The sequence below is a fragment of the Petaurus breviceps genome, unplaced genomic scaffold, assembly GCF_028583685.1.
Source record: "Petaurus breviceps papuanus isolate PSGF00001 unplaced genomic scaffold, PetGlider_PUasm1.0 90750, whole genome shotgun sequence".
NCBI classification, from domain to species: domain Eukaryota; kingdom Metazoa; phylum Chordata; class Mammalia; order Diprotodontia; family Petauridae; genus Petaurus; species Petaurus breviceps.
This window is the reverse complement of record NW_027187335.1, coordinates 279223-305744: the sequence shown is the minus strand read 5'-3', so window position 1 is coordinate 305744 and position 26522 is coordinate 279223. Positions and strand designations below refer to the sequence as shown.

General features: G+C 49.0%; 1 protein-coding gene across 1 annotated transcript in view; it reads right to left on the bottom strand.

The window, feature by feature from the left end:
* The window catches only part of TSPOAP1 (TSPO associated protein 1), a 39408-nt gene extending 13546 nt beyond the window's left edge, over window positions 1–25862 (bottom strand). Inside the window, 21 exon segments of the mRNA XM_069067421.1 lie at window positions 878–1111; window positions 1229–1621; window positions 1975–2126; window positions 2526–3335; window positions 4916–5025; window positions 5420–5532; window positions 7686–7858; window positions 9029–9230; window positions 10591–10611; window positions 11246–11296; window positions 11826–11930; window positions 12782–12904; window positions 13157–13246; window positions 13674–13757; window positions 18616–18711; window positions 20917–21096; window positions 21898–22077; window positions 22903–23031; window positions 23347–23454; window positions 24689–25025; window positions 25027–25862. Of these exon segments, the coding sequence (XP_068923522.1) occupies window positions 878–1111; window positions 1229–1621; window positions 1975–2126; window positions 2526–3335; window positions 4916–5025; window positions 5420–5532; window positions 7686–7858; window positions 9029–9230; window positions 10591–10611; window positions 11246–11296; window positions 11826–11930; window positions 12782–12904; window positions 13157–13246; window positions 13674–13757; window positions 18616–18711; window positions 20917–21096; window positions 21898–22077; window positions 22903–23031; window positions 23347–23454; window positions 24689–25025; window positions 25027–25076 (3741 nt within the window). The 5' untranslated portion in view covers window positions 25077–25862.
* Between the last annotated feature and the right edge of the window lie 660 nt (window positions 25863–26522).

The following is a 26522-nucleotide window of genomic DNA, read 5'->3' as shown; positions in this document are numbered from 1 at the left end:
AAAGATGGAAGTTGCCCAGATGGTTTCTATCTACCTTTGCCTTGCTCCCTCCTATTGTAGCAGCCTATGCAGCCATGGCCTTAGGACATCTTAAGGGTCTCTACCCCAGCAGGATCTGGGTCCTGAGGTTTCTACCTCATCCCCTCATTCCTTCCCCCCCCCACCTCCCCACACACCCTCCCCAGGAGGTCTGTTTCCCAAGACCAGAATTAAGCTAGTTAAATTCTGAAGAGATAAGAAATCCCAATGCTAGCACTCTGAAACTCATCAACTCTTGTCTTCTGTGAGATGATTTTATTCTCCCTTCTTTTCCATAAGTAGTAAAGTCCTTTAGGAAAACTCAACTCCTACCCCAAGTAAAGAGGGTGCCCATGACAACACCAAGCACAGACTTTTGTGCAGTGATCCCCAGTATATTGGCCACTCCTCCTCTCTGGGCCTCTTTTCTCCTTTGATAGAATGGGGGTGACCACAGAGAGACACAGGTTGGAAAACATTTTGGAACTCATCAAGAGTGCTGATTAATGAAAGCATTTATTAAGCATTAATTGGTGGAATAAAGCAAAGGAGGCTTTGGAAGCCTGTCTCCTTCCTTTATGAGGTTCTGTTTGCCTCACCCCCTCCTACCTCACAGGGTTATTCTGAGACACAAACGAGATCATACATAGGTAAAGCACTTTATAACCCCCGGAGCACCATCGAAATAGTGACTGTTGAGGGGAAAGAGTCAGATTCCAATATGTACACAAAGAGAAAGAGAGACACTGGCCAGCCACAGGAGATGGGAAAGAGTCATAGACCCTGAGGACTAGAGATGCTCAGAGTCCCCCTGCTATGACCACGGTTCTCTGTCCTGTGTACTGTCCCCCGTGCTCACCTCAGCCCTGGTACGGTGCCCAGGCCCAATTTCTCCTCGACCAGTCTCTACCCCCAGCATCCTCTCAGCAGGGGCTCCTGGAGCTGGGCAAGGGGTAGGACCAGATTCTCCTACTCCCTTCTCTGCCACCACAGCTGTATCCTCTTCCTTCTTCCCAGACAGAGGAGGCCCTGTGCCCTGGCCTCTCTTGCCTCCAGAGGCCCACCCTGCTGCTGTGAGGGCTCCAGCCTCCTCCTGAAAAAGGAAGCAATGAGTAGGGAGGAGAATCTTCGTGGGGGCACTCTGGGCCCAGCACTCATTCCCAACAGCCCAAGGTCTTGGCCCAGCCAAAGAATTGCCCAGTATAACCACCTGCTGGCTGTCCCGTGTGGAGTTCTCTTGGGGCAGTCTCTCTGCTGTCTTGGAGGGGTTGCTGGGGAGGTCTCCTGCAGTGTCTGGACTCCCAGGAGGATCACGGTGCTGAGGGAGGGGACTTGAATCCCCAGGACCCAGAGAGGCAGGGCAAGGAGGGGATTTGACCTCAGGGCTTGTGGAAGGCAAAGGGGAGGTAGCAGATGGTCTGAGAACTGGAGGGGGTGGGCAGGCCAGTGCCAAGGCTGGAGGAAGTTGGGCGGGAATGGAATCCACAGATTCTCCATGAGGAGACATGGTGCGCACCACTACCTCCCGACACACCCGTAGCAACTGTAGCTGAGAGAGATCTACCAGCACGCTGCCCGCGGTTGGGGAGGCAACCTCCATAATCTGGGGTGTAGGGGGGAACAGGAACAAAAACAATCTTCAGCACCCATTCCCACCATAAGGTCACCTCCCCATCTCTAATTTCTGATGCCCCCCCCCAATTGCCTAGCAGGGGAAAGAAGGAAATCTTGAGGCTTAGGGAAGAAACCTCAACAGAATACTCCCACCCTGGATGCCTAGTATTTACACTATCACTATGTGAAGCACGTGATAGTCAGCTGTTTGTGGGCTACTAGAAAGGAAGGGATGAGGGTCTTCTCCTTCATCTGCAATAGGGGTGAATGACGGGTCTCTGAGGGCATAGTGCATGGAGGGGCTAGAATGTGGGTAGGACTCCCTGAATCCCAATATGGTACCTTCTGTCCATCAGCATAAACAGCATAACCTGTGACCCTGACACCATTGGATGAGCCGGCAGCGTCAATGGTGACTGGGAGCCAACTGACTACCAAGATCCCTGGAGAGGGGCCTTGCTCAATCTGCACATCCAGAGGGGCATCTGGGGGGCCTAGAGGAGGGAGGGGAATAGAACGTCAACCAGAGGCCCACCCACCCAATCCTTGGAAAGAGGGAACAATGCGGCATAGTAGAAAGAATACTAGGTATGGAATCAAAAGACCTCCTATTTATCTGCGTGACCTTGGATAAAGTCTCTTCCCTGGGCCTCAGTTTCCTTATCTGTAAGCTGAAGGGTTTGGACTCAATGATATCTAAGGTCCCCCATCTATATCCCCTCCTAAGGAGACAAAGAGCTCCATTGTTCATTCACAGGGAAAAGGGAGCAGCCCTGAGCCTCTGACATCTTCTCAGTAGCTTAATTTCCTGAGAACAGGCTTTAAAAGAAGCAATTCAATCTGTCCTGCCATCTCCAGTCGCCTAGCCCTAGTTCAATCCTTGCCCTTCATACCTGCAGTCAAAGTGGTGAAATGTACAACAGCCGCTCGATTTTGTAGTTTCTCCCAGCTCGGTTCCGAAGGCCCAAGTGTGAAGGGCCGGGCCTCCACCCGGGCCTGGTAGGGTGTACCAGGACGTAAGTGGCAGAAGGTGCCCCAGTAGGTACCTGGACGTGCAGGTGGGCACTCCTCCCCATTGAGGTAGACTGCATGGGCAAGGTTGCTATTGCTGGGCACCCAGCTGATCTCAGCAGATGTGGCAGTCAGCCGGCGGACCCGCAGCTGGCTAGGGGCAAGCCCAGCTCCTGCCCCTACCATCACACAGCAGCAGAGAGGATCTGAGCTGCCCTGGTTGGTCACAGCCTGAACTGACACACAGCAAGATCCTGACTGCAAGTCCAAATGCTCCAGCACAGCTTTTCGGGGTGTCCCAGGGCCCAGGGCCTGATGCAGCTTTCCGTCCACACAGACATGGTATCCCTGAACCTCAGCCGCATCTAAAGGGGGTTCCCATGTCAGCACCACGCTGTGGGCCAATTGCTTTAGGATGGCCAGGTGTCGGGGATAAGGCACGGCAGGGGGGTCTAGGAGGGGGCTGGGGCTGAGCTCATTCCTCTCCTCCTCATGCCTGGCCTGGCTGCCTCCTACGCTGCTCTGTCCCCCACTGCTGCCAGCCCCACCGCCACTCAGGAAGCTGAGCTCAGGGCCTGAGCTGTGAGACAGGTCCATCAGCTCTGGGGGCAGTGACGTCATGAGGTCATCGTCGGATACACGCTCCACAAAGTTGGAAGGGACCAAGCCCCGGCGGCCATCCATCAGCTCCCCTGAGCAATGGACAAAGGGAGAAGAAGAAAGGGAAGGGAACTATGAGAAACCAGCGTCTAGTCCTGATGGAAAACTTGTTTAAATGTTTTAACAATGGAGAACTTTGAGCATTTAATTTGAAGTAACTTAATCCAACCACAGGGCAGCTACCGTGTTTCCCCGATAATAAGACCTATCCCGAAAATAAGCCCTCCCCTTACTGTGTAAGATTCCTCTAAAATAAGCCCTCCCCTGTTATTTTCCTATTGAGATTGCTACTGTAGTGAATGTGATCCCCTGCGCTACACGCTACATTACGGTACCCTCTCTATGCACCGCCCCCCCCCCCCGGGTGAAACGCACGCGGCGCTCCGAGCTGCATCCAATCAGAGCTGCAGCAGTGAGCGCGTCATCCTGTTCTTCCCCAGTGATTTGCTTATTGAATAAAGGTACATTTTTTTGTTCACATTTACCTGTTTATTAAAATTGCTGTCAATGTTCATTAAAATAAGCCCTCCCCTGAAAATAAGCCCTCTGGTGTTTTTCTGTCCAAAAAAAATAATAAGACTGTCTTATTATCGGGGAAACACGGTAGGTGGTGCCATAGAGCATAGAATGGCAGGAAGAAAGCCATTCCATTTCAATCCCATGTGGTAGAACCTACCAGACTCTAAGTTCCCTTAATATTATAACCTCACAGAATCTGGGGTCACTTTCACGCCGCAATGATGCAGCTAGCTGGTGGTACAGGACATAAAGCCCTGGGCCTGGAGTCAGAAAGCTGGTCAGTTGTTTTTAGCCTTATCCGACTCTTTCTTTTGGAGTTTTCTTGGCAGTGACACTAGAGTGGTTTGCCATTTCCTTCTCCAGTTCATTTTACAGATGAGGAAACTGAGGTTAACAGGGTTAAGTGACTTTCCCAGGGTCACACAGCTAGTAAGTTTGTGAGGCCAGATTTGAACTCAGGTCCTCCTGACTCCAGGGCTGGTCCACTGTCCTCTGTGCCACCTACCTGCCCCAAAATAAACAGTTTCTGAAGGCTCAACCTTGGCAAACTCAAAACATGATGGGCAATTATAGCTAACTTATTTGCCTTCATAGCCCACCCAGAGAATACGTAATAGTGCTTTAGACATAGTAAGTGATAAGAGTTTGGACTTTCACATGACCTCCAAGAAAAGACAAGGACATGGAGCTTAGAAATGCCAAAGGCACAGGACACCCGCAGGTCTTTAGGAGGGAAGAAGGCAGGGAAGGAAACAAAAATGTATTAAATACCCACTGTGTGACAGACACTAGGCTAAGCACTTCACAAATTTTATCTCATTTAATTTTCACAATAACCCAGAGAGGCAGGTGCTATTATTATTGCCATGTTACAGTGGAAGAAACTAAAGCAGATGTCTTGCCCAGGGTCACAGAGCTAGTAAGTGATTTCAACTCTCCTCTTCCTGACTTCAAGGCCAGCGCTCTGCACACTATGGCGCCACCTAGAGGGAAGTTGACTGATCCAGAAAGAGGGATCAACTAAGCTAAAACATCTTCCAGGAACAGGTGATCTAAAGGCAGGTAGATAAAAGTATTTTCCTACTCTACTTACCTTCAAAAAAGCCATCCTCATCCATGTTGCCATAGATATAGATATATTCGCCTGCAGTCAGTGGCAGCTCTGCTTCTGGGTTCTCATTGGGACCTTCAAAGGGGTTGTAGCTGGTGGTGGTGGTAGGAGAGGCAAGATCACTGGATGAGAAAAGAGGGAGGGGGGCACTACTGCCCCATCCCTACTTTTTCTCTTCCCCTTCCCTCATTCCCAGCCCCTTTACTGCCTACTAGACACTTAAGTTTTCCCCTTTAATAAAAAGAGAAAGGCTTGTTTCCCCTACACCACACACACATACACACAAACAATCATGTTAAATGTTCAGGTCTCTCTACCCAACCTCCAAACCCTCTGCCTTTGCCCTATTTCCAGAGGCATCCTTGCTCACCTGTTCTTAGCATTGTTGCCTGGTGGGGAAGGATAAGCGTTAGGGTGAAGGGAGGTGAGGTGAGGCAGGGCATGTGGAGAGATGGCCTGAGAGGTTCAGGCAGGAAGGATGCTCACCTATAACGAGCAAGGAAGACCTGGAGTTTGGCCCCTCTGAAGATACCCTCAGCCTCTGGAAGTAGGGACACGCTGTCTGCCTCCAATTCTTCCACCTCACTGGCTGTATCCACCTAGAGGGATGACAAGAAGCAACAGTAGAAAAACTAGATGCTTTAGGGTTTGGTGAAGGCAGAGAAGGGGAACAAACCTGAGGCCAAAGCCTGACCAGAAGTTTTGCCCATACTACATGAAACCTTTGACCTCGGACATTTTAAAAACATGCACATAGCATGATCCAAATGGAGCCCACGGTTTTTCCATGGGCTAAAGCGCTCTGAGTCAATCACAGCCCTGAGGTGTAGAAACCCCCTCCTACTTAGGAAAAAGGGAAAGAAATCACCATCCCAGGCCCCCTGAGGTCCTGTTCCCTAAACAATCCTCAATTTGAGTTTTGACTATTCCATCCTCTTTCCAGCAGAGGGAGCCCTTCCCCAACCAATCAATCAATAAGAATTTATTCAGCACCTATGTTCCAGGCTCAAAATATAAACAAAGGAGGCACCATAATGCAGGAAAGGAAAAAGGGAAAAAAGGGAGAGACTCATGTAGAAGCTTTGAGGGCAACTAAGGATTCTTAGAGGTGGAGAGGAATGTGTTACAGGGATGGAGGGAGAGGCAAAAGGAGGGGTATACAAAGGTAGTATGAAAAATACCAAAGGGGTTGCCTAACTGTAGAGTACATGAAAGGGAGTAATATTTAGCTGGAAATATAGGGTGGATCCAGGTCACAAAGGGCTTTAAATGTCAAATCACATTTTATATGTGATACCAGAGGTAAAAATGAAGTTTGTTGAGCAGGGGAAGGACGTGTCAGACCCATGTTTTTAGGGATATCACTTTGACATCTGTGCAGGAGATGAATTAGAAAGGGGAGATGCTTGAGGAAGAGAGTCCAGTTAGGAGGTTAGTATAATACCAGGTGGAAGGTGATAAGGAACTAAGCCAAGCTGGCAGCATGAGAGTAGAGAAAACTGAACTGAGGATGAGGGATAAGAAGGTAGGATTGGAGATAACAGGGGCAAGACCTGATTTGGGAAGAAATTTTCATTGACAATTTGGGTGTGGAATTTAAATGTGAACTAAAGGGTCACCCTAATCAAAAGGATTCCTAACTTTTTTGTGTGTCATGGACCCCTTTTGGTAGTCTAATGAACCTATAGATCCCCTCTCAGAATGTTTTTAAATGCATAAAATAAAATACATAAGAAATCAATCATACTGAAATAATTATAAAATATATTTTTTAAAAAGTTGACAGACTTCAGGTTAAGAAACCCTGATTACAGGCTACTGAAAATAAAAATGTAACCTTTTTCACAGATAACGCCCCCACCTACGCTACACAGAGCCCTGGTGTAATTGGGAGTTCCCATGGACCTCAGATTATAAACCCTATTTTAAAGAACCTGACTCAAAGGGGAAATGGTGAAACGAGAGGATGGATATTGCCAAGAGACAGGGGGAGTTATACAGTATTTCCTACTCTGTGCAATATAGGACTGGATGAACCTTGAACAGACTTAATGAAGCAGGGAGACCAATCAAGGGAGAAGTGATTTTGGCTTGCCCTGACTCCACAATCTCCACCATTACACAGTGGGATGTTACCCCCAGTACCTCACCCCGGCACCACATTGGTACTTGGGAAACTTTTTTCTACTACTAAAAGCCCTGAGGGGAAAAGGATTGTGTGTTGGGATGAAAAAAGGCAGCAACAATTGGAATGAACAGGCAGGACAACTGAAGATGGCCTGAACATACAATCTCCAACAGGAAAGAAGTATGGAGTTCAGAACTAGGAGGTCAGAAGCTTGGGTCTCATCTCCATCCCAGAGCTAGCTTTTGTACCTAGGAGCTAGGTACAAAGTAGTAGAAGAAGGGAAATGCCCCAATACCCATAGCTACTGTTATTAATAGTCTCTCTGCAAGTGTTCTTGGCGCCAAAGTGTCTCCATCCAGTCTGGTCCCCTAAGGACCAGCAGGGCTACAACCCAACCTCTGAGGACAGGGAGCTGTGTGCAGCTCACCTCCTCTCTGTCCCCTCTCCCTTGCCCAGTCAGACTTTTCCCCAGCCCTCCATCAGTACAGCAACCTACCATACAGAGGACCCCCAGAAGAAGTGTGAACATGGGAGCTTCATAGAAATGTGGCTAGAATGCCAGGCTAAGCTAGCTAGGCTAAACTCTCTCTCCTGTGTATCTAGTTGGGTGGGGTAAACACTGACCTCTGGTGTAGGGCATGACTTGGGGCTGTTGTGAATGGATTCAGAGCGGGAAGAGTTGGAAAGAGACTCTGCCTTCTTGGCAGCCCTTCGTGGGGCCCCGGAGTGAACAACAGAAACTGCGTCTGGAGCCCGAGGGGCACCATGCCTGGGAGAGCCTGGCAGGAGATCCACATCTGGAGGAGAGATAGGAGATTTAAGAGAGGGAAGGAACAGAGTTGGCAGGCCCGTCCCTCTACACTGTGGGGCTCCCATCAAAGGTGACTCCCACTTCATAGCTCCCCTAGAGAGCAATGAGAGCAACTCCTAAGAGCCTGGAGAGAAGCTAGCCTGTCCTCCCCACACTTTCCCTTCAGGGAGTGTATGTCAGGTAAGAATTCGGTGTTCACAGCTTCCCTGTGCCCTGAGCCCCTAGGAGAGCTCTCAGGCTGCACTCGAGACTTCCCTCCCAATCCTCATTCTCCCTCCCATGCTTCTTGGGCGAGAGGAGGGAGTGGTCTATCTCTCCCATGCTGCTCATTCCTCCAGAGATTCCCTTTCATTCCCAGTAGTGACTTGGAGCAAGTTACCAGCCCACGCACAGTACACACTCCATAACCCGCCTTGTGCAATGGGTTCTCATCCCTTCTAGGGCTATTGCAAAAGATCAGGTGAAACACAAAAACTAGCCGTGTGAACTTGGGCAAGTCACTTAATCCCAATTGCCCTCCAAAAAGCAAACAAAAAAATGAATGTTTAGGGGGCGGCTAAGTGGTGCAGGGAATAGAGCACTGGGCCCTGGAGTCAGGAGGACCTGAGTTCAAATCCGGCCTCAGACACTTAACACAAAACTAGTCGTGTGACCTTGGGCAAGTCACTTAAGCCCAATTGCCTTACCTTCCCCCTAAAAAAAAAAAAAAAAAAGATTAGGTGAGAGGTTGGTGCCTGTGATAGAGGCCTGAGTCTCAGCTTCTTCATCTCTGCAATAGGTAGAATAATCACTGCATTATCTCCTCATGGGGCTATTGTAAAGAGTGCACTTTGTTAACCCTGAACAAGGGTGAAGGGACCTGTGATGTCATTGGTAGAGGAGGGTAATCCCTCTTCCAGTGTAAGTCAGTACCTTCTCTGCAGCAATTTTTAGTCCCAGAGTTGCCTAAAGCACTAAGTCTTGCCCAGGGTCAGATACCCATTATATGTCAAGAGGCAGGATTTGAGCCCAGGTCTCCTTGGCTTAGAAGCCAACCTTCTGACTGATAGGGTATAGGCTTTATACCCCATCATAACCCACTGTGCCACACAACCTCAAACATTCCAGAAATAGGAGATAGGCTTGTTGGTGCCATGATTCCCAACCCTGCCGATACCTTTGGGGCTGGGCCCCCTGCAGGGCTGTGGGGTAGAGCAGCAGCAAGGAGCAGGGGGCAGTTCCGTGCTGCTGGCACCCAGGGTCGAGCTAAGCAGATCCAAGGGGCCTGGATGCATTCGAAAGGCCTGGAGCTCCTGAGCCAAGAGACTGAAACGCTCTGTCTGGCTGCGGCACTGCTCCTCCAGCTCCCTTACCCGGGCCTGGGAAGCACAGGTCATGAGCCCCAGTCCCCAGAGGGGGAGGGCAGCCTCTGTCCCCTCCCCCAAGGAGGAATACCCCTTCCTTATTTTTTTTCCTCTCCCCTAGGATTAAGACCACATCCCTCCCCAACATTGTCCCTCAAAGGGTTCCATGGCACTTTCCCTTTCTCAGTCTCTATTAGCCCCCAGATCAGTGTCAGATGCCAGGAAATAAGGACTGGGGGTAGAATTTGGGGGCTGCAGATTTTTTATTCTCTTAGTAGAATGGTTCAGTGGGGAAGGAGGGGAAGAGTGTTGAAGCTGGAGTCAGAGAACTTTGTTTCAAATCCTATCTCTGGTATTTCCTACTCATAATGCCCTTGAGCATTTAACCTCTCTGGGACTCAGTTTCATCACCTGTAAAGTGAGGAAGTTGGACTTCATGACCTCTAAGATTCTTCCAGGTCTAGATTTTTGATCTTAAGATCTTATGGCGCCTCTACTTACAATCCCCTTGTCCCTACCCTAGGAAACTGTGATGGAACTCTGCACATATATACTTTGTATACACCCAGCAAGCCTATACTGCTGCTTCTAAGCCTTTTCCAAGGCAAAATGGGATTGCTACCATTTTCCCAGCCTCTCCCCCATTCCAATCAGTGTGAATTCTGGATTTTTCTCAGCTCCATTTCTTCTCACCTTCCCACTGTCACTAACCCAAATCCCCTACCACAGACAGGGGAGAGGGAGGGGGAGACTGGAGACCTAGGGGTGGGGGGTAGGGAATTCCATCTTCAAAAGAACTCAAAAAGATAATAATCAACCAAACACTACTACTAAGTCTCCCGTAGGAGGGTCACTGGCCTACAGCCTGTAGCATAGAATCAAGACCATTGGAACTGGAAGGCAGCAAAGAGACCTCTTAGTCCAATTTCCTCATTTTAGAGATGAAAAAACAGAGAACTAGGATTAGAACCTGGATCTCCTGACTCCCAGTCCAACACACCTTCCAATGCATAGCACACTCCCTACCAAGATCTGCTTCCAAGTCCAGTATCGAGACATCATTGATGAACTTTCTGACAACCAGAACTTTGAGAAACAGGATGCCTATCATGGGTTTGGAGTGGGGGTGGGGGTTGAGGGACGATTTGGGGGGGAATAGGGTGGGACCAAGTGAACTATTCTCCAGATTGGGAAGAAGGGGGTCAGCTGACTCTGGGATTTATGTAATTCCTCCCCCCACCTCTGGCTACTATGATGACCTGTTTTCTCTGAACCCTGGAAGGGAAAGAGCATACTCAAAAGTCAGCTTCTAGTGAGTGAATAGGGGAAGTTTCCAAGGGTAAAGTGGGAGCCCATGGGCAAGAGAAGGGCATACCTGCATGGAATCCAAGGTAGACTGTGGCAGTAAAAGAAAGAGCAGAGGAGAGGTTAGAACCCCTCTGGCCCACATGTTGGCTTATTAAAGCCCCATGGGGCCAGAAGAGAAAGAAGAAGGAGGGAGAGAGGGAAGGTGAGGGGAGTAGGGAAAGGAACCAGTCAGACTGCAATTCCAGGCAGGGTAGCTCCCAGGACTGAGAGAGCAGAGCCTGAAAGGAAAGGAGATGCCCAGAGGTGAGGGTAGCACCTGTGAGCCAAGGTGGAAGAAACCTAGCCCTGAGGGGAGGCAGCTTCTGGATGGGAGCCCTCCCCCAAGGCAGCTTTGAACCAACCAGAAGGAGGGAGCCCAGGTGAGGCTGCAGGCAGAGCTCTTTCCTCCTCCAGATAGAAGCCCACATTCATCTCTAACTTCCCACTCAAGGTGACTGATTCATGGGCCTGAATAACCCTCCCTCTGCCCCCAAATACAACTCCCCACAAATATCAGGTAGTGTGTTTCTGTTTCTGGTCCCCTGCCTTAGGCCCCAGGGGACAGAAACATTCTTTCCTAGAATGGATGGTCTATCTGAGATCAGTAGCCTGCCAGGGAGTTTCCACAATCCTCCCTGCCCATACCCTACAGTCCCAGCAATAGTCTCTGAGACTCCCATTACCTCCAAGAGCTGCACAGCCCCTTCATGTTCTCTCTTGGCCTCGGCCTGGGCCTGCAGGAAGGAGTGACAGGTTATAGAGGTACTGGGGAATAGGGAGTAAGGTAAAAGGAAGAGAGGAGGAGAAGGTAGGAGGGAACCAAGGGGAGAGGAAACACAGGCTGGGGGACAGAGGGTACAGTGGAAAAGAGAGGGGGATTCAGGAAGGGGGAGGGGAGGAAAAAGGGATAATCTAAAGGAAACTAGTATAACCCACATATAGAAGAGATGGGAGGGCCTGGGATCCAATAATCATGTTAAGTCTAGGATCCCGATTTTACCTATATTAACCCCATCCCCAAGGGTAAGATTCTTCTTAGGGACCTAGGATTGGTGCAGTGGGAGATAATTTCCCTTTCCCCTTTCCTTGATGGGGGAAATACATCAAAACCCTATGGCCCAATCTGACACTGTTTCCTTCCCTCCCACCCCATTCTAGCTCTCTCCTTCCTTATTCAGGTACTTAGACTATCTCATTCCCTCATTCCTGGGTGGTGCTACTTAGCCTAGCCTCAATCTCCATCACAGAGGCCCCTCTCCCTACCTGCTGAAGCCTCAGGACCTCTTCCTGCTTTTGCTGCAAACCTATCCTGGCCTGCTCATGCTCCAATTCCAGCTGCTGCCTCCTCTGGGCCACCTCTCGCATATGCTGGAACAAAGAGAGCCCCCATGACTGGCTTCATCCACATTGGCCCCTAGTCCTAGGCTCTGTTTTGTTTGTTGTTTTAACTGAAGCAAAATAGATTTTTGTTCCCACACCTTATTTTAAACCTGTATAATCCTAGTGTGTTTCTTAACAGCATTTCATTGGATTCTGCCTTCTAATCCAGTCTGTCATCTTCCATTTTATGGGTTAGTTTATCCCATTCACATTCACAGTTCTACTCATTCATTGTGCTATTTACCTCCATCCTGTTCTCTTATATTCCCTTCTCTCTTACCACCACCACCCCCACCTTGACAAAGAAGAGGGTGGCAGAGAAGAATGAGCTCTATTCTTCATGTAATCTGCTTTCATGTTTGTGCCCCACCTCTTCTCTTCCCCTCATCCATTTACAGCTTTTGTCTTCTTTTTTTACTTTTAAAACCTTCAAAAGTTTTTTTTTATTATGACTAATCTTTCCTTAAATAAGTCTCCCTCTTTTTCCCCCTCTCCTATTTCTCTCTTCTCTCTGTTTGTCTGAGTTGACTCCATTCTACAGCAAACCTCGTGTGTGTGTGTGTGTGTGTGTGTGTGTGTGTGTATGTTCTATCCTTCTTTAACCAGATCAGATGAAAATGTGGTACTCCTTCCTCCTACTGGCCATCTTTGCCAGTACTCAATCCCCCTCAGCTCTACCTTGTGCTTTCTTCCTCCTACAAAAGTTCACCAGCCTCCTCTCAAATCCCCTGCACACCAATATTCCTCCTATTCCCCAGTTCTACTCGTCCTACTATCTTCATCCTCTGTACTTCTGTTCCCTCTCTTCTCCTGCTCCCCTATCATGTTCCCCAACTTACCTTCAGCACCTGCTCTAGGCTCTCCAGCTTGCTCTGGAGTCCTTGGCTCCTCCGAAGGGCTGAGTCCCTCTCTTCTGTCACCCCCTGGAGCTGGCCCCTCAGTTCTGCATTCTCAGATTCCACCTGGGGGGAAGGGGAGACAGAAAGAATTTAAGCCCTCAGAAATCCAAGGATAAGGGGAAATTGGGAGTTGTTGTCTACATAGGGGTCTCTATCTCCTAGGCTGATCAGAAGAGAGGTGATAAAGTCTATGATCACCCAACAGCACAACTTCATTCTCCACCCAAGGCCCAATAGCCTAGCCTGGGGGAAGACATGGAGAGAGAAGGGAAAGATGCCCAGGCGTCCCCAGATCCCCCTAGGTAGGGCTGGTACCTCCTCCTTCCCTGAGGCTCTGCCACTGAGCCTAGAGTTCTCCTCCACCAGTCGGGCATTCTCACTCTGTGCCTTCCGAAGCTGGAGTTCCTAGTAGGAGTGAAGACATTCTGGGGATCACAGGGCAGAGAGCCATGCCCACCTGCTGCATCTTCTAGCCACCCCACCCCATCCCAAACACATTTACACCCAAGTCTGCCTACTCTCAGCTCTTTGGATCCTACCCTCTCTGGAGCAGGGTCCCTTCTTGGCTTGTCTATCTCTGTTCCCAGTCAGTTCCTCTCCATCCCACTCCACCCACCCCTCTGGCAGACTGAAAAGAAGGGAACTGAAGTCCAAAGAAGCAAGACTCAAACCCAGACTTCTGATTCCAAATCCAAGGGCCCAAGATGGTTTAGGGGCAGTCCTAACCCAGAAGCAAGGGGATGGATGAGACGAACTCTTTGGATCCCACTAGGAAACACTTGTCCCTAGGTGCTGGCTGGGACACACTGCCCCTCCTTGTTGTCCTGCTCACCAACTCCTCACATCGTCTCTGTTTCTTCCTCACTTCATGCTCAAGGGTCTCCCATTTCTTCCGCTTCTTGCCAAGTTCTAATTCCTGTGGAAATCAGAAATGGGCTTCCATCTGGAAGGATGGGCTCTACTGTCAGCAGCACCTGGAAACCTCCCACCCTGAGGGTCTCAGACAATACCCACCTTCCTCTCTGCTCACCACTACCTTGGCCATCTCTGCTTTGGCTCATGGAAGTTCTGATCCCACCCTGACCCACTCTCTGCATTGGCCTATCCCTATGGATAATAGGGACAAATCAGAGGTTAGTGTCCCCATGAGGATAGCCTAGGACTGGTCCTACCTACTACTACTCTGAGTTGGGAAAGTACAAAGAAGCCCTCCACTTGAGATGAGGCCTGAGAGCTCAGGTTTCTTCTCTCTTGCTAGCAGACTACTTGCTAGTATGCTCAGGAAAAACATTTTGTTGTTATTTAGACCTGTGAGTTTTTCCCCCCATTAATAATACCCTCTACTAATACCATCTACTAATTTAGACCAACACCTGCTCGGCCTCTTACAGAGAATGGCCTGAGTCACTAAGATATTAAAAAATATGCCCAGAGTCACAGAGCTAGCATTAGTTAGAGACGAGACCTGAACCCAGCTCTTCCTGGTTTTAAGGCTGCCCTTCAATCCAATACTCCCATGCTGCCTTTCTCTGAAAGGGAGCCATATCAAAACCATGATAATGACTCCTAGTGGCATATATGGCTATTGGCCTATCCCGGACAAATCATAGGACCACAAATCAAGATTTAAAAGGGACATTTAATTCAAACTCTCTTATTTGACTGAGGAATATCCATAAAAGCGGTGGAAAGCAAGCCCCTGAAGGCAACAGTTGCATTTTGTTGAAAACTCTATTGTTCCACCTTGGAATGAGCAGCCTTCACCTAATTAACCCCAGGCCTGACTATTTCACCCTTTATTTCCTATGAAGACACAATGCACAAGCTGATGACTTCAGAACCAAGCTTTTCCTAGAATTAAAGCAACTTTAAAGGAAACTAGGACCAGGGAGGGGGCAAAAAACAACCTCTTTGAAATCATTCTATTCCCAGATCATGAATCTGGCAAATTAGAATCCACAGCAGAGCTGTTGTTCAACCCTGTCCCCATGTCCTTTTCTAAACTAAATGCAAATTCTTCTAGAAGATACCCACTGTGATGATCTTTTGTCCAGCTAATGAGTACATAGGGAAGTAACACATTGTCCAGGCCAGATAGATTGTACCTGAAAGAGATGGTCTCTGCCAAGAACTCTTGTATACTCTACTGCAGTTAAAGGTCAATGACATACATCTATGTTTTCTGAAGTCTAAAACGTACACATATGTTGAACAGAATCAGTTTCCTCTATCTTACTGATGTTTCTTGTTTTGAGAAGGATGATTTAATGTTTTACTGGGTTTGTTTCTTCCTGCTCTGTCTTTGTTGCTGTTTATTGTTTTGGGGGTAGACAAGTTTGTGTGTGATTTTTGTTTTCTCTCTCTCTTTTTCTCTCTCTCTCTTGCCCCCTCCCCTCAGAAAAAAAGCTCAGAAAATATTTTCCCTGTCTTCTTCGCTTCCTTCTACCCTCCAACATAGTCTTTCATTTTCTCACTTTATCTAAGGCTTAGAAACTCTCTTGCTGCTTTCTTCCCCCCTAAACAGGATCTCCAAAACATCTCAACAAGAATGAGTTAGAGGAGCCCTTAGATATATATCTTTCTTGCTTTGTCCTCTGTTATGCTGAGAGACATTATGGTATAGTACTTAAAGAGACAATCTCGATGCCAGGAAGATATGGGTTCCAGTCCAGCTACTATGGACACATACAGTTGCATGACCCCCTTTCTATTACTTAACCTCTCGGTACCTAGACAACTGTCCAACGCCTGTATTGGTGGAAGAAATTTCCTCCAACAAGTTTCCTTTGCCAAGAAAATAATAGATCCAGTCCCTATCCTTCATCTTCCCCAAGGTACTTTAACAGCCAGCTATAGCATAGGCATCTGTCCCAATATTGTGTGTTTGTATGTTCTTCTGTTCATCTGCCCATGTCTCCATCTTCTTTCAATCTGAGGTCTGCTTCATTTACTATTAGATGCTATTAAAGTGAAGAAGATCTAAGTCTCATTTTGGAGAACAATGACTTGAATATTTGCTGCCTAAAATTTTCCTTGTGTGATCAATATGTATTTTTATTCCCTCTGCCTAATAAATTTACAGAAGCCTCAAAGCTCTGATCCTTTGTTCAAGTACCACCTCTGACACATACAAGCTGCATGACCTTGATGAATCACTTAACCTCCCAGAGCCCTCCCGGGGCAACTCTCTCAGACACTACGTTGGAGGCTAGTTGCTCATCTGCTTTAGTAGAGGGAGTTTCCTCACCTGGAGTTCCTTATAGGCAGGGAAATCACAAGATCAGTCTCGATAAATTAACACACTCCTGTTTTCAAAGAAAACCTGTGTGAGTTGTGTGTAAGCTATGAAGACTTGCCAACATTGAAAGATCCTAAGGTCATTAGACTCTCAGAAAATAAATAAAATGGGGTTCTTAACCTAGGACCAATGGGTAGAGATTCCAGGAGGTTCATTGCATCTTTATTTTCACTAACCTGTAACTGACACTTATCATTTCCTTCAAATAGGAACGTAGACAACACAACATGGTTCTGGAGGCCCATAGGCTTCACCAGATGGCCACAGGGGTCCATGACACAGAAAAGATTAAGAATTCCTGGGATAAATGAAACTTTTATGTCCATAAAGAGGAGTCTCCATCATGATCCCTTTTCTGTCAACCAGTTTCTTGCCCTGTAGAATCTAGACCTACTTCAGCCAGCCCAGCTACTTCAGTTATCCCTTCCACATAGCAACTTTCCCCATAGCAGTTTCAATATATAGTGGGTTGGTATAAGAAACTAAATTGGAATTTTGGGGGGAATTTTGCAGAAGCCACAGATGACATGCAAAGGCCAGCAGACAACAGAAAAAAAGTTTAAAAATTCAGAAATGCAGAAAATATACGCATAGTATTTTATATCAACATATTTATCTTTTAATACCATGGTAATTCAGAATTTTTCTTTGGTATGAAGGGAGGACCAAAAAATTTTATGTGGATTTTCTAGATTGAGGGGGTGCCACACCCGTAATCTCCACGATATGGAAGGGATAACTATATACAGTTGTACTTACCAATTCTACAATTGTAGATAGCCCATTTAGAATTCTGGTCATAGTACTTAATTGTGGACTTTTATAGCAATTTAAGCTTTGCCAAGCATTTCCCTCACAACAACCCTGTGAAAAGGGTGGCAGAAATGTCGTTACCTTAACAAGAAATCGATCTGGAAAGATAGGGGCCAGAGTGTGATGGATTCTAATGTCAAAATCAGGAGTGATTTTGCTTTATTACCCTAAAGGCTAAAATGAGCCAGTGGAGTTCTTTGAGAAGGAGAGTAATGTAATCAGAACTGAGTTTGAGGAATATTGTTTTAGAATCTCATTATCCTCATTTTTCAGGGTATTGAGGTATTGAGGAAACTGAGGTATTTAGAAGCTGTGTAATTTGCCCATGCTCACACAACTACTGGGAGTCTGAAGAAACATTCGAACTTGGGTCTTCTGACTCTAAGGACATCACCTATTTCAATATGCAAAGCTGCCTCTCTCAAACAGCATCATAGGATGTTTAGAGTTAGAAAGAACTTTAAAAGTCTTTGAGTCTACGCATTTCTTTTTTTTTTTTAGGGGGGAAGGCAATTGGGGTTAAGTGACTTGCCCAAGGTCACACAGCTAATGAGGGTCAAGTCTCTAAGGCCTCATTTGAGCCCAGGTCCTCCTGACTCCAAGACCAGTGCTCTATTCACTGCACCACCTAGCTGCCCCTACCCATCTCTTTTATAGATATGGAAAATGAAGCCTAGCAGAGTTGAATAACTTCCCCAAGGTCACACAGGTAAGTAAGCAGCATAGCCCAGCTCAAATCAATAACAGAATTTGAACCCAGGTCCTCTGATGCCAACTTAACATTGAATTCAGCTATTTCTTTTTTGGGTGGAAGAGGGGATGGGGAGGATTGGAGAGAAATAGGGTCTAGACCTGGTAAGGAACTCCTAGTGTGGAAGCTCCCTTCCTAACACTGATTAATAACTCATAACTTTGAACAAATAATCTGCATATTGCCTCCTAGCAAAATAACAAATAAATGAACTTGAACTATCCTTGATGTTTCCCTTACTGTCTAATATGACCATGCCTCAGATTAACTGGGATAATGACTTTCTTTGCCCACCTCTGCCACCAGGCATAGTGAATGACCTAAGCCTGGGCCTGGAGAATGGCCTTCAATGCTGATTCCATTTCTGCCTGAGGTTTTTCTTTAGGTAGAGCAAGGAGATAGCAAAGGCAGGGACAAAATAGGACTCAGAGAAGGCTGGCCACACAAGACTCTACAAAGGATGAGAGCTGAATCTGTCTTGCTAAAATTCTGATAGGACAAAAATATAGTTGTCCCCTTTGGGCCCTTCTTCAGATGCCTGTGGGCACTCATGTTGCCATAGCCAAGAAAAAGTATGAGAGGTCAGGACAAGGCTCTACAAGCCATGAGGGTCCCTATATCACGATGTCATCTCTTGGATAAATAGATAAGCTCTCATGGCCCCTGAGATGTTAAGTGATTTTCAAAGATTATGGAGTCAGTATGTCAGAAGCACGACATAGCACCTGGGATAAGAATTCTCGTTCTCTCTGTCCACTATTACAGGTACCTCTCTAAATTCCCAACCCCAAAGCGAGGGAGAACCAAGGAAACACAAAGCCAGAATTCTGTTCCCAATGCCTCAAAAAAATCAGTATAACTAGACCTGACATGAGTCACTCCCAAAGTTCACAAGGGTCCCACAAAGCTCACCAGTTGCTTGACTCTCTGCTGGCTTTCTGGCTCTGCTAATGAGACCCCCTCCAGCAGGATATCCACGTCATCCTGGGGTCTAGCCAAGGGCACTGCCTGGAAATGGCCAGAAGAATTTGACCCTTCCTGTAGAACAGGCTGGTCCTTTAACCAGTCTGCCCTGCCCATGTCCAGCCTGAACCTGGAATGGTCTGACCAGACCTCACAGGCAACATGAGGTCACCACTTGGGGTTGGAAAAAGGGAAGAAAGCCTGCATCTTCTCCTAGGTTTCATCCATTACTGACTGTGTGACCTCCAACGAGACACTTGCCTCTCCTGGACCTCATATTCCCCATCTCTTCCAAATAAGATGCCCTACTCTGTCTCCCAGGGCAAATGGGAGGCATAAGTGCTTTGAGATCCTCACAAGTACTTTGGGTCCTGAGAGACCATTCTTGCTATCCAGGTCACTGTTTCCCATTTTAGCTATTTCTCCTTGTCCCCGCCCCCTAACCTGTATTAAATAGTGTTCGGTCCTCTCCTGAGTGCCCTTCAGCAAACAGAGAATCTGGAGGATGATTTGCCTGCCATTTCAAGGCTTTGGGACCCTTCTAGAGCTGAGGCAGGGAGATCACCCAGACTCAGCACAGAGAAGGATCAATTAATAATAACAGCTAGCATTTGTGGAGCACTTTAAGGTTTGAGAAGTGCTTTTTTTACATATATTCAGCAACCCTGAAAGGTAGGTGCTATTATTATCCCCATTTTACAGATGAATAAATTGAGGCAGACAGAAATTAAGTGACTTGCCCTAGGTCACACAGCTAGTAAGTGTCTGAGTCAGGATTCGAGTTCAGGTCTTTCTGACTCCAGGTCCCACACTCTATACTCCAATCCTTGCCTCCCACCACCACCAGTACCACTTCTTTCTGCACCACCCCACATCCCTTCCTGAGTCAGATCTCCCCTCACTAAGGACCACTTCTCTACTTCCCCAGGAAACAGGTCTAGCCCTAATCAAACACCCAGGGAGTGAAAAACTGGGGAAAAACCACAGATACTCCAATCTGAGCCTTAAGCATCTATTCTCTCTTCCCCCAGCTTGGTCACCATGGGGTTAAAGATGTACCAAGTCTAACTCAGTAAGAAGGGAGTGAGAGTAAACAGGGCCAGATTGTTTCTTTTAGGAGCCTGCCGCCTCTCCTCCCCTCAGCTCCCACCAGGTCACTAAAGCTTTTGGTCCTCACCATGTCCCTTTCTTGCCCCTCAGCTCCCGTGGGGTATGAGGGGCAGGGGAAACTCTCAAGTTTCTAAGAGGATCAGATTCTGATATGGGGCTCAGGCCCTCCTCTAGCTCCATCAAGGTGTCTCTAACCTCTCCAGTTCATTCCCTGTCCACATCCCTCCCCCTCAGTTCCTGCCCAGCCCTCTGTCCCACACAGCTGGACTTGCCCCACACGGCCCTGACTTTGCAGGAGAGCTGGCATCATTGTTCCTGGAAGATCGGCCCCTACCTGGAGCTGGGACTGAGGACAGGATGGGGCACGGGGCGAATGCCCCTCAGGGCACTAATGCCAAAGATGCCTGGGCAACTGTGGAATGCCAGGTGACTGGTGCTGGAGGAAGCGTCCCAGGGTCCCAGGCAGCGGGCTGAGCCGGGAGAGCGGCTGCCACGGCAACCAGAGGGATTTACTGGGCTATACCACTCAGCTGATGGGGGGGAGAAGGAGGAGGAAGGATGACAGAGGCCTGACTGGTACAATTCAGCTCAGCTGCTGGAAGGTTGGGGATGAACGTGTATCAGCCTCTACCCATGGCTGGACAAGAATCTAGGCTGGAGGATGCCTGGGACTTCTCCCCTCCTAGTCTGGGGACAGAGCAGGGGAACTCACGAGAGCATTATCTGAGGGTAACTAGGAAGGGGATGATAGAAAAAGAGGGATCTAGCTGGACCAGGGAACTGTGGGAAATCACAAGACTGGGCCACAGAGAGGCAGGGAAAATGAATGATGAAAACCAGAGTCCTTTGAGGAAATTGGACGTGGCATGGAGGGAGGGGGGCATTGCTGAGCTGGGGCATGCTACTCTGACCTGCTTTGTAATCCTCCTCCATTTCCTTAAGGGGACCTCTGGCCCCTCAGCTGATCTCATCTCTTCATACCTCCAGTGTGGGAGGCTAGGGTCACAGGATGGAGATGATGGAGATGGCAGCATCCTAGGATTCTCCCCTTCCTCTACCTGTTCTCCCCACCTGAGGAGATGGGGGGGGGCCTTATTGACACCCCCCCCCCAGGATCTGCCTGCTGCTCAGGGTTCTCACCTCCCCAGGGGCCCCAGGGGCAGGGGGCAGCACAGTAGTGTCCAGGGGACTGGGGGACCCCATCAGGGGCACCTCCTGCAGATTCCTCAGGGCGATCTGCCGCTGCAGCCTCAGAACCTCCTGCTGGGACTCCCGAAGAAGCCGGTCAAAGTCCCACACATTCAGCCACTGGGGGCCTTCCTGCCACAAGAATCCAGATATCATCAGGAGAGTGAGCAGACCAGGCCTCAGGTCTTGCCCACTCCCCGCCCCCCCTCCAAACCCTCATTTCCCCTGAGCTCTACTCCAGTTTCCAGACAGCACAGTCCAGGATTCCTCATCCTGTCACAGTCATATCCATAACTGGAGGCTATGACCTCCTTCTTCAGGCATCTCTATTCATCCGACACTCCTCCCCCAGTCTCAGGAAAGCTCACAGCTGTGAATCCCACTCCCCTTTTCACAGGCTGTGTAAGACAGGAAAGCTTGGGGGAGGGGGGGTGGTACAGGATGCTTCCCAGTGAGGGATAGGTATGTTCATAAGTTCACATCTACACATCCGTGTGTGTACATATACATATACATATATATCCCGGTCACGTACATGTCCTTGCAAGCAATGTATTGCTAGCTACATTGATACATTCATATATGGGCGTCTGCAAAGCACACACATGCATATATTTATATTCATTCATCCAACAAATCTGTGGTTTACCAACCCCCCAGGAGTGAGGCTCACTTATCCTCCCATAGCTCAGGGCCCTCCTTTTCTCCCCTCCCACTTGGGCTGTGGCTGGAAGAACCCACTCCCCAGCATTCTCCAGCTTCTGCCAACCTTTGCATCTCATTAGCATCTCATCAGCATTCTAATTAAAAGGTAGGCCCTGAGTAGAGTTAAGGGAACAAGAGGAAACCTCTTGGAGGGGACAGGAAAGTAAAAGGGATAAAGGACCAACCAGGGAGTAGGGTCTGCTCTGTGCCCACCTATGCCCACCATACCTTGCCCTCAGAGCTTAGTCGTGCTTGAAGTTCCTGACATTGCCTCTGTAGGTGAGCAATCTGCTTGTCCTTGGCCAGGAGGGCACTAGCTGTCTCACTGAGTTCACGGGCTCGTTGACTGGCCAAGGCCTTCCTGACCAGCTCCAGGCTGGCACCTGGACGGGGCATGGGAGCATTCACCTGTCCAGAGGCCGAGTTTTCTTGTTAAAATATGGTTTCTTCTCTCCCTTGCCCTAGTGCTTACCACTCCCCACCCCCAAATAGGAAAAGGGTAGAGGTAATATGAGAACCCAGAAGTTTTGGCTTAGGCAGAGCCCTCACTGGCTCCCCAGAACCAGAATGAATTCTTCTTGGACTGTGATGTGTGAGCAACAGAAACTGCAAACACTCTTCCCAGAAGGATAGCACCCAGGTTCCAGGTTAGGGAGGAGAGGTTTCTCCACATACTAAGCAGTCTTGAAAGAGTTAATGAAGCAATAACTAAGCCTGAGAACATCTGGGAAGCTAGAACATCTAAAATAGGACTGCCACACTGATGGGTGCTCCCTCACACAAATACACACACATTCCCAGGAGTACTCAGCAGGCCTCAGCATCAGTGAACCCCAAAGACAATCTTGGCACCCTACTTCCAAGCTTTTTATAGGGGAAGAGATGATTTTTGACCCCTTAGGCCATCACCCAGATCCCCCGGTCCTCTGAAACTAGAGCCTCCTAGATTTCATCATTGTTGCATTTTGCCACTTCTCACTTTCTATATTTATCTAGTCTCCCCCAGTCTCCCAATTCCTGTGTTTTCTTGTCAGTCTTCCAATCAAAACCACTCCTATTACCGGTTTCCCAGCCATCTACTGTCTCATCCCCCATCCCATAGTCCCTCAGTCTTCCAATCCCTCAACTCCCTAGCTATCCACTGTCTAATCCCCCATCCCATAGTTCCTCAGTCTTCCAATCCCCCAGGCTGCAGCCCTCAGCTGCCTCATCCTCCCAGCCTCTAGTCCTCACCATGAGCAGGTTGGCCTCCTGAAGCTTGTGGGCCCTCTCTTCTAGCCGTTTAGCAATGACTGCCAGCTCTGCATTCTTCCTCTTCAACCTCCTCACCTTCTCCTCTGTCTCAGGGAAGCTGCTTTTTCTCTGGGAGTAGACCCAAGATTTAGTAGAAAGGAGAGGTCTCATAGCATCCCGCCCTGCCCACTAACCCCTACACTACTCCCCTGGTTTCCTACCTCCAACCTCAAGGCTCTGTGGAACTTGGAGTCAACAACTCACTCTCTCTGGGCCTTGGTATTTGAAAGGGGGAAGACACCTCTCTCTCTCTCTCTCTCCAAAGGGAATTGGCCAGGGATGGGGCACCTCGTGCCTATTCCTGATTTGCCACCCACTCCCACCTCAAAGCCTTTTCCTTCCTCCCCAGTGCTGCCCCATGCTCAGGTTCCTCCAACCTCTCACCAGCTGTTGGTTCTCCTCCTTCAGGATGGCACATTGGCGTTGCATTTCACCTAGAGCCCTCAGCAGCTCCATGTTAGGCCTCACACCACAACCCGAACCCAACCAGGTCTGACAGAGGGAGAGGAGAAGGCATGCAGGCCTCAGAGAGAGCCCCTCCTCAGCAGTCAGGTTGCTCCCCATTCCAAACACCACCACCACCTTTTACTTGTTGAGCAAGAGTTCTTAACCTGGGGTCTATGGATAGATCTCAGGGCAGGGGGAGGGGTTTGTGAACTAGGATGGGGAAAAATGCATCTTATTTTCATTGATCTCTAACTGAAATTTAGCATTTCTTTCAGTTATTTCAAAACATCATTCTGAGAAGGGGCCCACAGGCTTTACCAGACTGCCAAAAGGATCCATGATACAAAAATGGTCAAGAACTCCTGTCAGGGAGTCTAAAGAGAACCAGAAGACAGGAGGTGGGGAAGGTTCTTTTACCCAAGAATCTTGACCTTTCAAGAAAGTTCAAAAGGGGAACAACTGGGAAAAGAAGGAGATTTGTCTTAGTATACTCTACCCCCTGACTCACCACTGGCACCCTTTGACCCTGAACCCTTCCTGCTACCATTGTCCCATGCTCATTCCCACTCTCCTGGGAAAGCCTAGCTTCAAGGCAAAAACTGGGAGATTGGGGTGGGCATGGGTACATTGGTCCCTATCTTTTTTATGGCTCCCTCAATTCTCCCTATCTCCACATTGCTAGGATTTTCTACCAACTCTAGTCCTTTCCCCCAACCTCCTGGCTGTTGCCCAGAAGTGATGACCCCAGTCCCAGACTCCATGGCCTTCTCTGCCTCCTGTTAGATTTGTCCCATCCCCTACTACCTCCCTGTACTCCCCCCCCCAATACCTATTCCCTCTAAGCTTCCCTCCCACTTTCTTCTCCTTCCAAGAGCTAAGTACCCCTAAGGAGAAGGAAGTAGCAAGCCTAGGGAATGTGAAGATTGCAAAGAAAGAGAGAAGACGCAAGGCAGTGCCAGTCAGGGAAAGGGTCAGACCCAGAGAGACAGACTGACATCAAGACAAGGAGACAGGAAGAGATGGGCAGATAGCATCACCTAGTCAGGCACAGAGCTAGACTGACAGAGACCCAGAGAGATAGGGCCTAAGGCTGAGAAGGAATGACAGATGCAGAACCAGGCTCCCAGACAGGGAGGGAGAAGGAGACGCAGTGGGGCTGCAGCTCTGGTTAATGCCATGTGCTGAAACTGAAATGGCATCAGCTAGGGGCCCCAAACCCTCACCCTCTCTACTCCCTACAAGCCCCTCTAATCCAAGCCCCTCCAAATAACCTTCTTACCTGGAGGGAATCCTCTGGCTCCCAACACTGTAGTCTCCTGATGGATCTGGGGCTCTCTGGGAGCTGGCTGGCACTCAGGAGGCTGTTTGCTTTGGGCGACACAGCCTCTTCCCCTCCAGATGGAGTGTCCTCCATCTGTCCAGGGCTCTCAGCTTCCCCTGGCTCTAGGTTCTCCCCAGGGTCCAGTTCTTCAGCCTCCAAAGCCACCAGGGCATCACCCCACATTGGAGCTGTGCTCCCTGGCACACCCCCTGGGTTCGAGGTCCAGCCAGGCCAGGTGTGCAATGCCTGCGGTTCCATTGCTCCTTGCTCCCCTTTCTCCCTTGATGGGGGGGGCCTCAGATCCTCTGTGGCACTGCAGGACCCCAGGGCCAAAGACCAGGGACATCACCCCCCCAAATGAGGGCACAGCGTACGGTCATATTGGGCCAGGACCACTTCTCCTCTGGTCAGTCTCCTGGCTCCCCCACACTCCGTCCAAGGTCGGCAGCGAGAGATCTTTCCTGCCTACAAAGACAAGCTGAGCTGCTGGAAATGAAGCTGGGGTTTGCGTGTGAGTGTGCGCCAGTCTCCGTGTGTGAGCAAGAGAGGGTGTCCCTGTGGGGGCAATGTGAAGAGGCCAGAGACAGTTTAACTGGATGAAAGCATGGGTCTCTGTGTGCGGATCAGTGGCAGTAGATGTTGGGGGAGTATATGTGGGAGGGGGTGTCTTTGTGTGTGTGTGTGTGTGTGTGTGTATCTGTGTCTTGTTGGTGTGGATTAGTAGGTGGTGTCGTTATAATTAATTGCATTTGCATGTGTGTCGATGTCTCTGTATGACAGTGCCCCTATATTCTCATGTGTTCCCTTCCATGTATGTGGTTCAGCATCTATCGGTCTAGCCAGCCATCCATCTGAATAGGCTTCAATCCCTTCTCCACAGCACAGACAAGGCTCTGTTTTGGGCTGGGGGCGGGAGTGACGCTGGTTGCCTGCCCGGCCCCCTTCTCTCTCCCTGTCTGTCTCTGCTCTGTTCTATGGCTCTTCTGGGTCCTAAGGAGGCCTGGGACGATGCGCCACCTGCCTCATAGTCTCTCCCTTAGAAGTCAATGGTTCAGCTCTAAGAAATCCTGAGTTCCCCAATAGCTCCCTGTGCCTCAAAGTCCTTGGTATGGAAGAGGGTCCAAGCATTGGGGTGTGCATGGAGATAGGGGGAAAAAGAATGCTCCCTTCCCCCTCCTCCCCTCCTCACCAGCCAGCCAATGGAAAGCCAGCTGCTGGTTTCCATGGTGATGGTGCTGCAATGGTAGGCAGGATAGATAGGCAGAGTCGGGGGCTGGGGGACTGGGCAGTCCTTTCCTCCTGGGATCTACTGCCTAGGACACATAGAACACACATTCACACTGCTGCTTCCAGAGCACACTGAGGGAAAGGGATGGGATGGGATGGGATGGGATGGGATGGGATGGGATGGGATGGGATGGGATGGGATGGGATGGGATGGGATGGAATGGGATGGGATGGGATGGGATGGGATGGGACGGGACGGAAATTGGAATGCAACCACATACCTATCCCTTCCTTCCTCCCTGGTAGGAGAGATGTCTGAGAGACAGCAGTGAGAGGAATAGAAAGACGGAAAGAGATATAGAAGGGAAGAGAGAATGAGGGAGGAGGGAGAGAGGGAAGAAGAGAGACAGAGACAGACAGAGACAGAGAGACTAAAAATGGAAAGGCAGACAAAGAGACTGAGAGACTAATAAAGAAATGGAAATAGAAATAGACAGAAAGAGGGAGAATCCTTCACAGTTTGGTCTCTAGATCCTACATGTTTCTTGGAGAAGGCTCACATTCT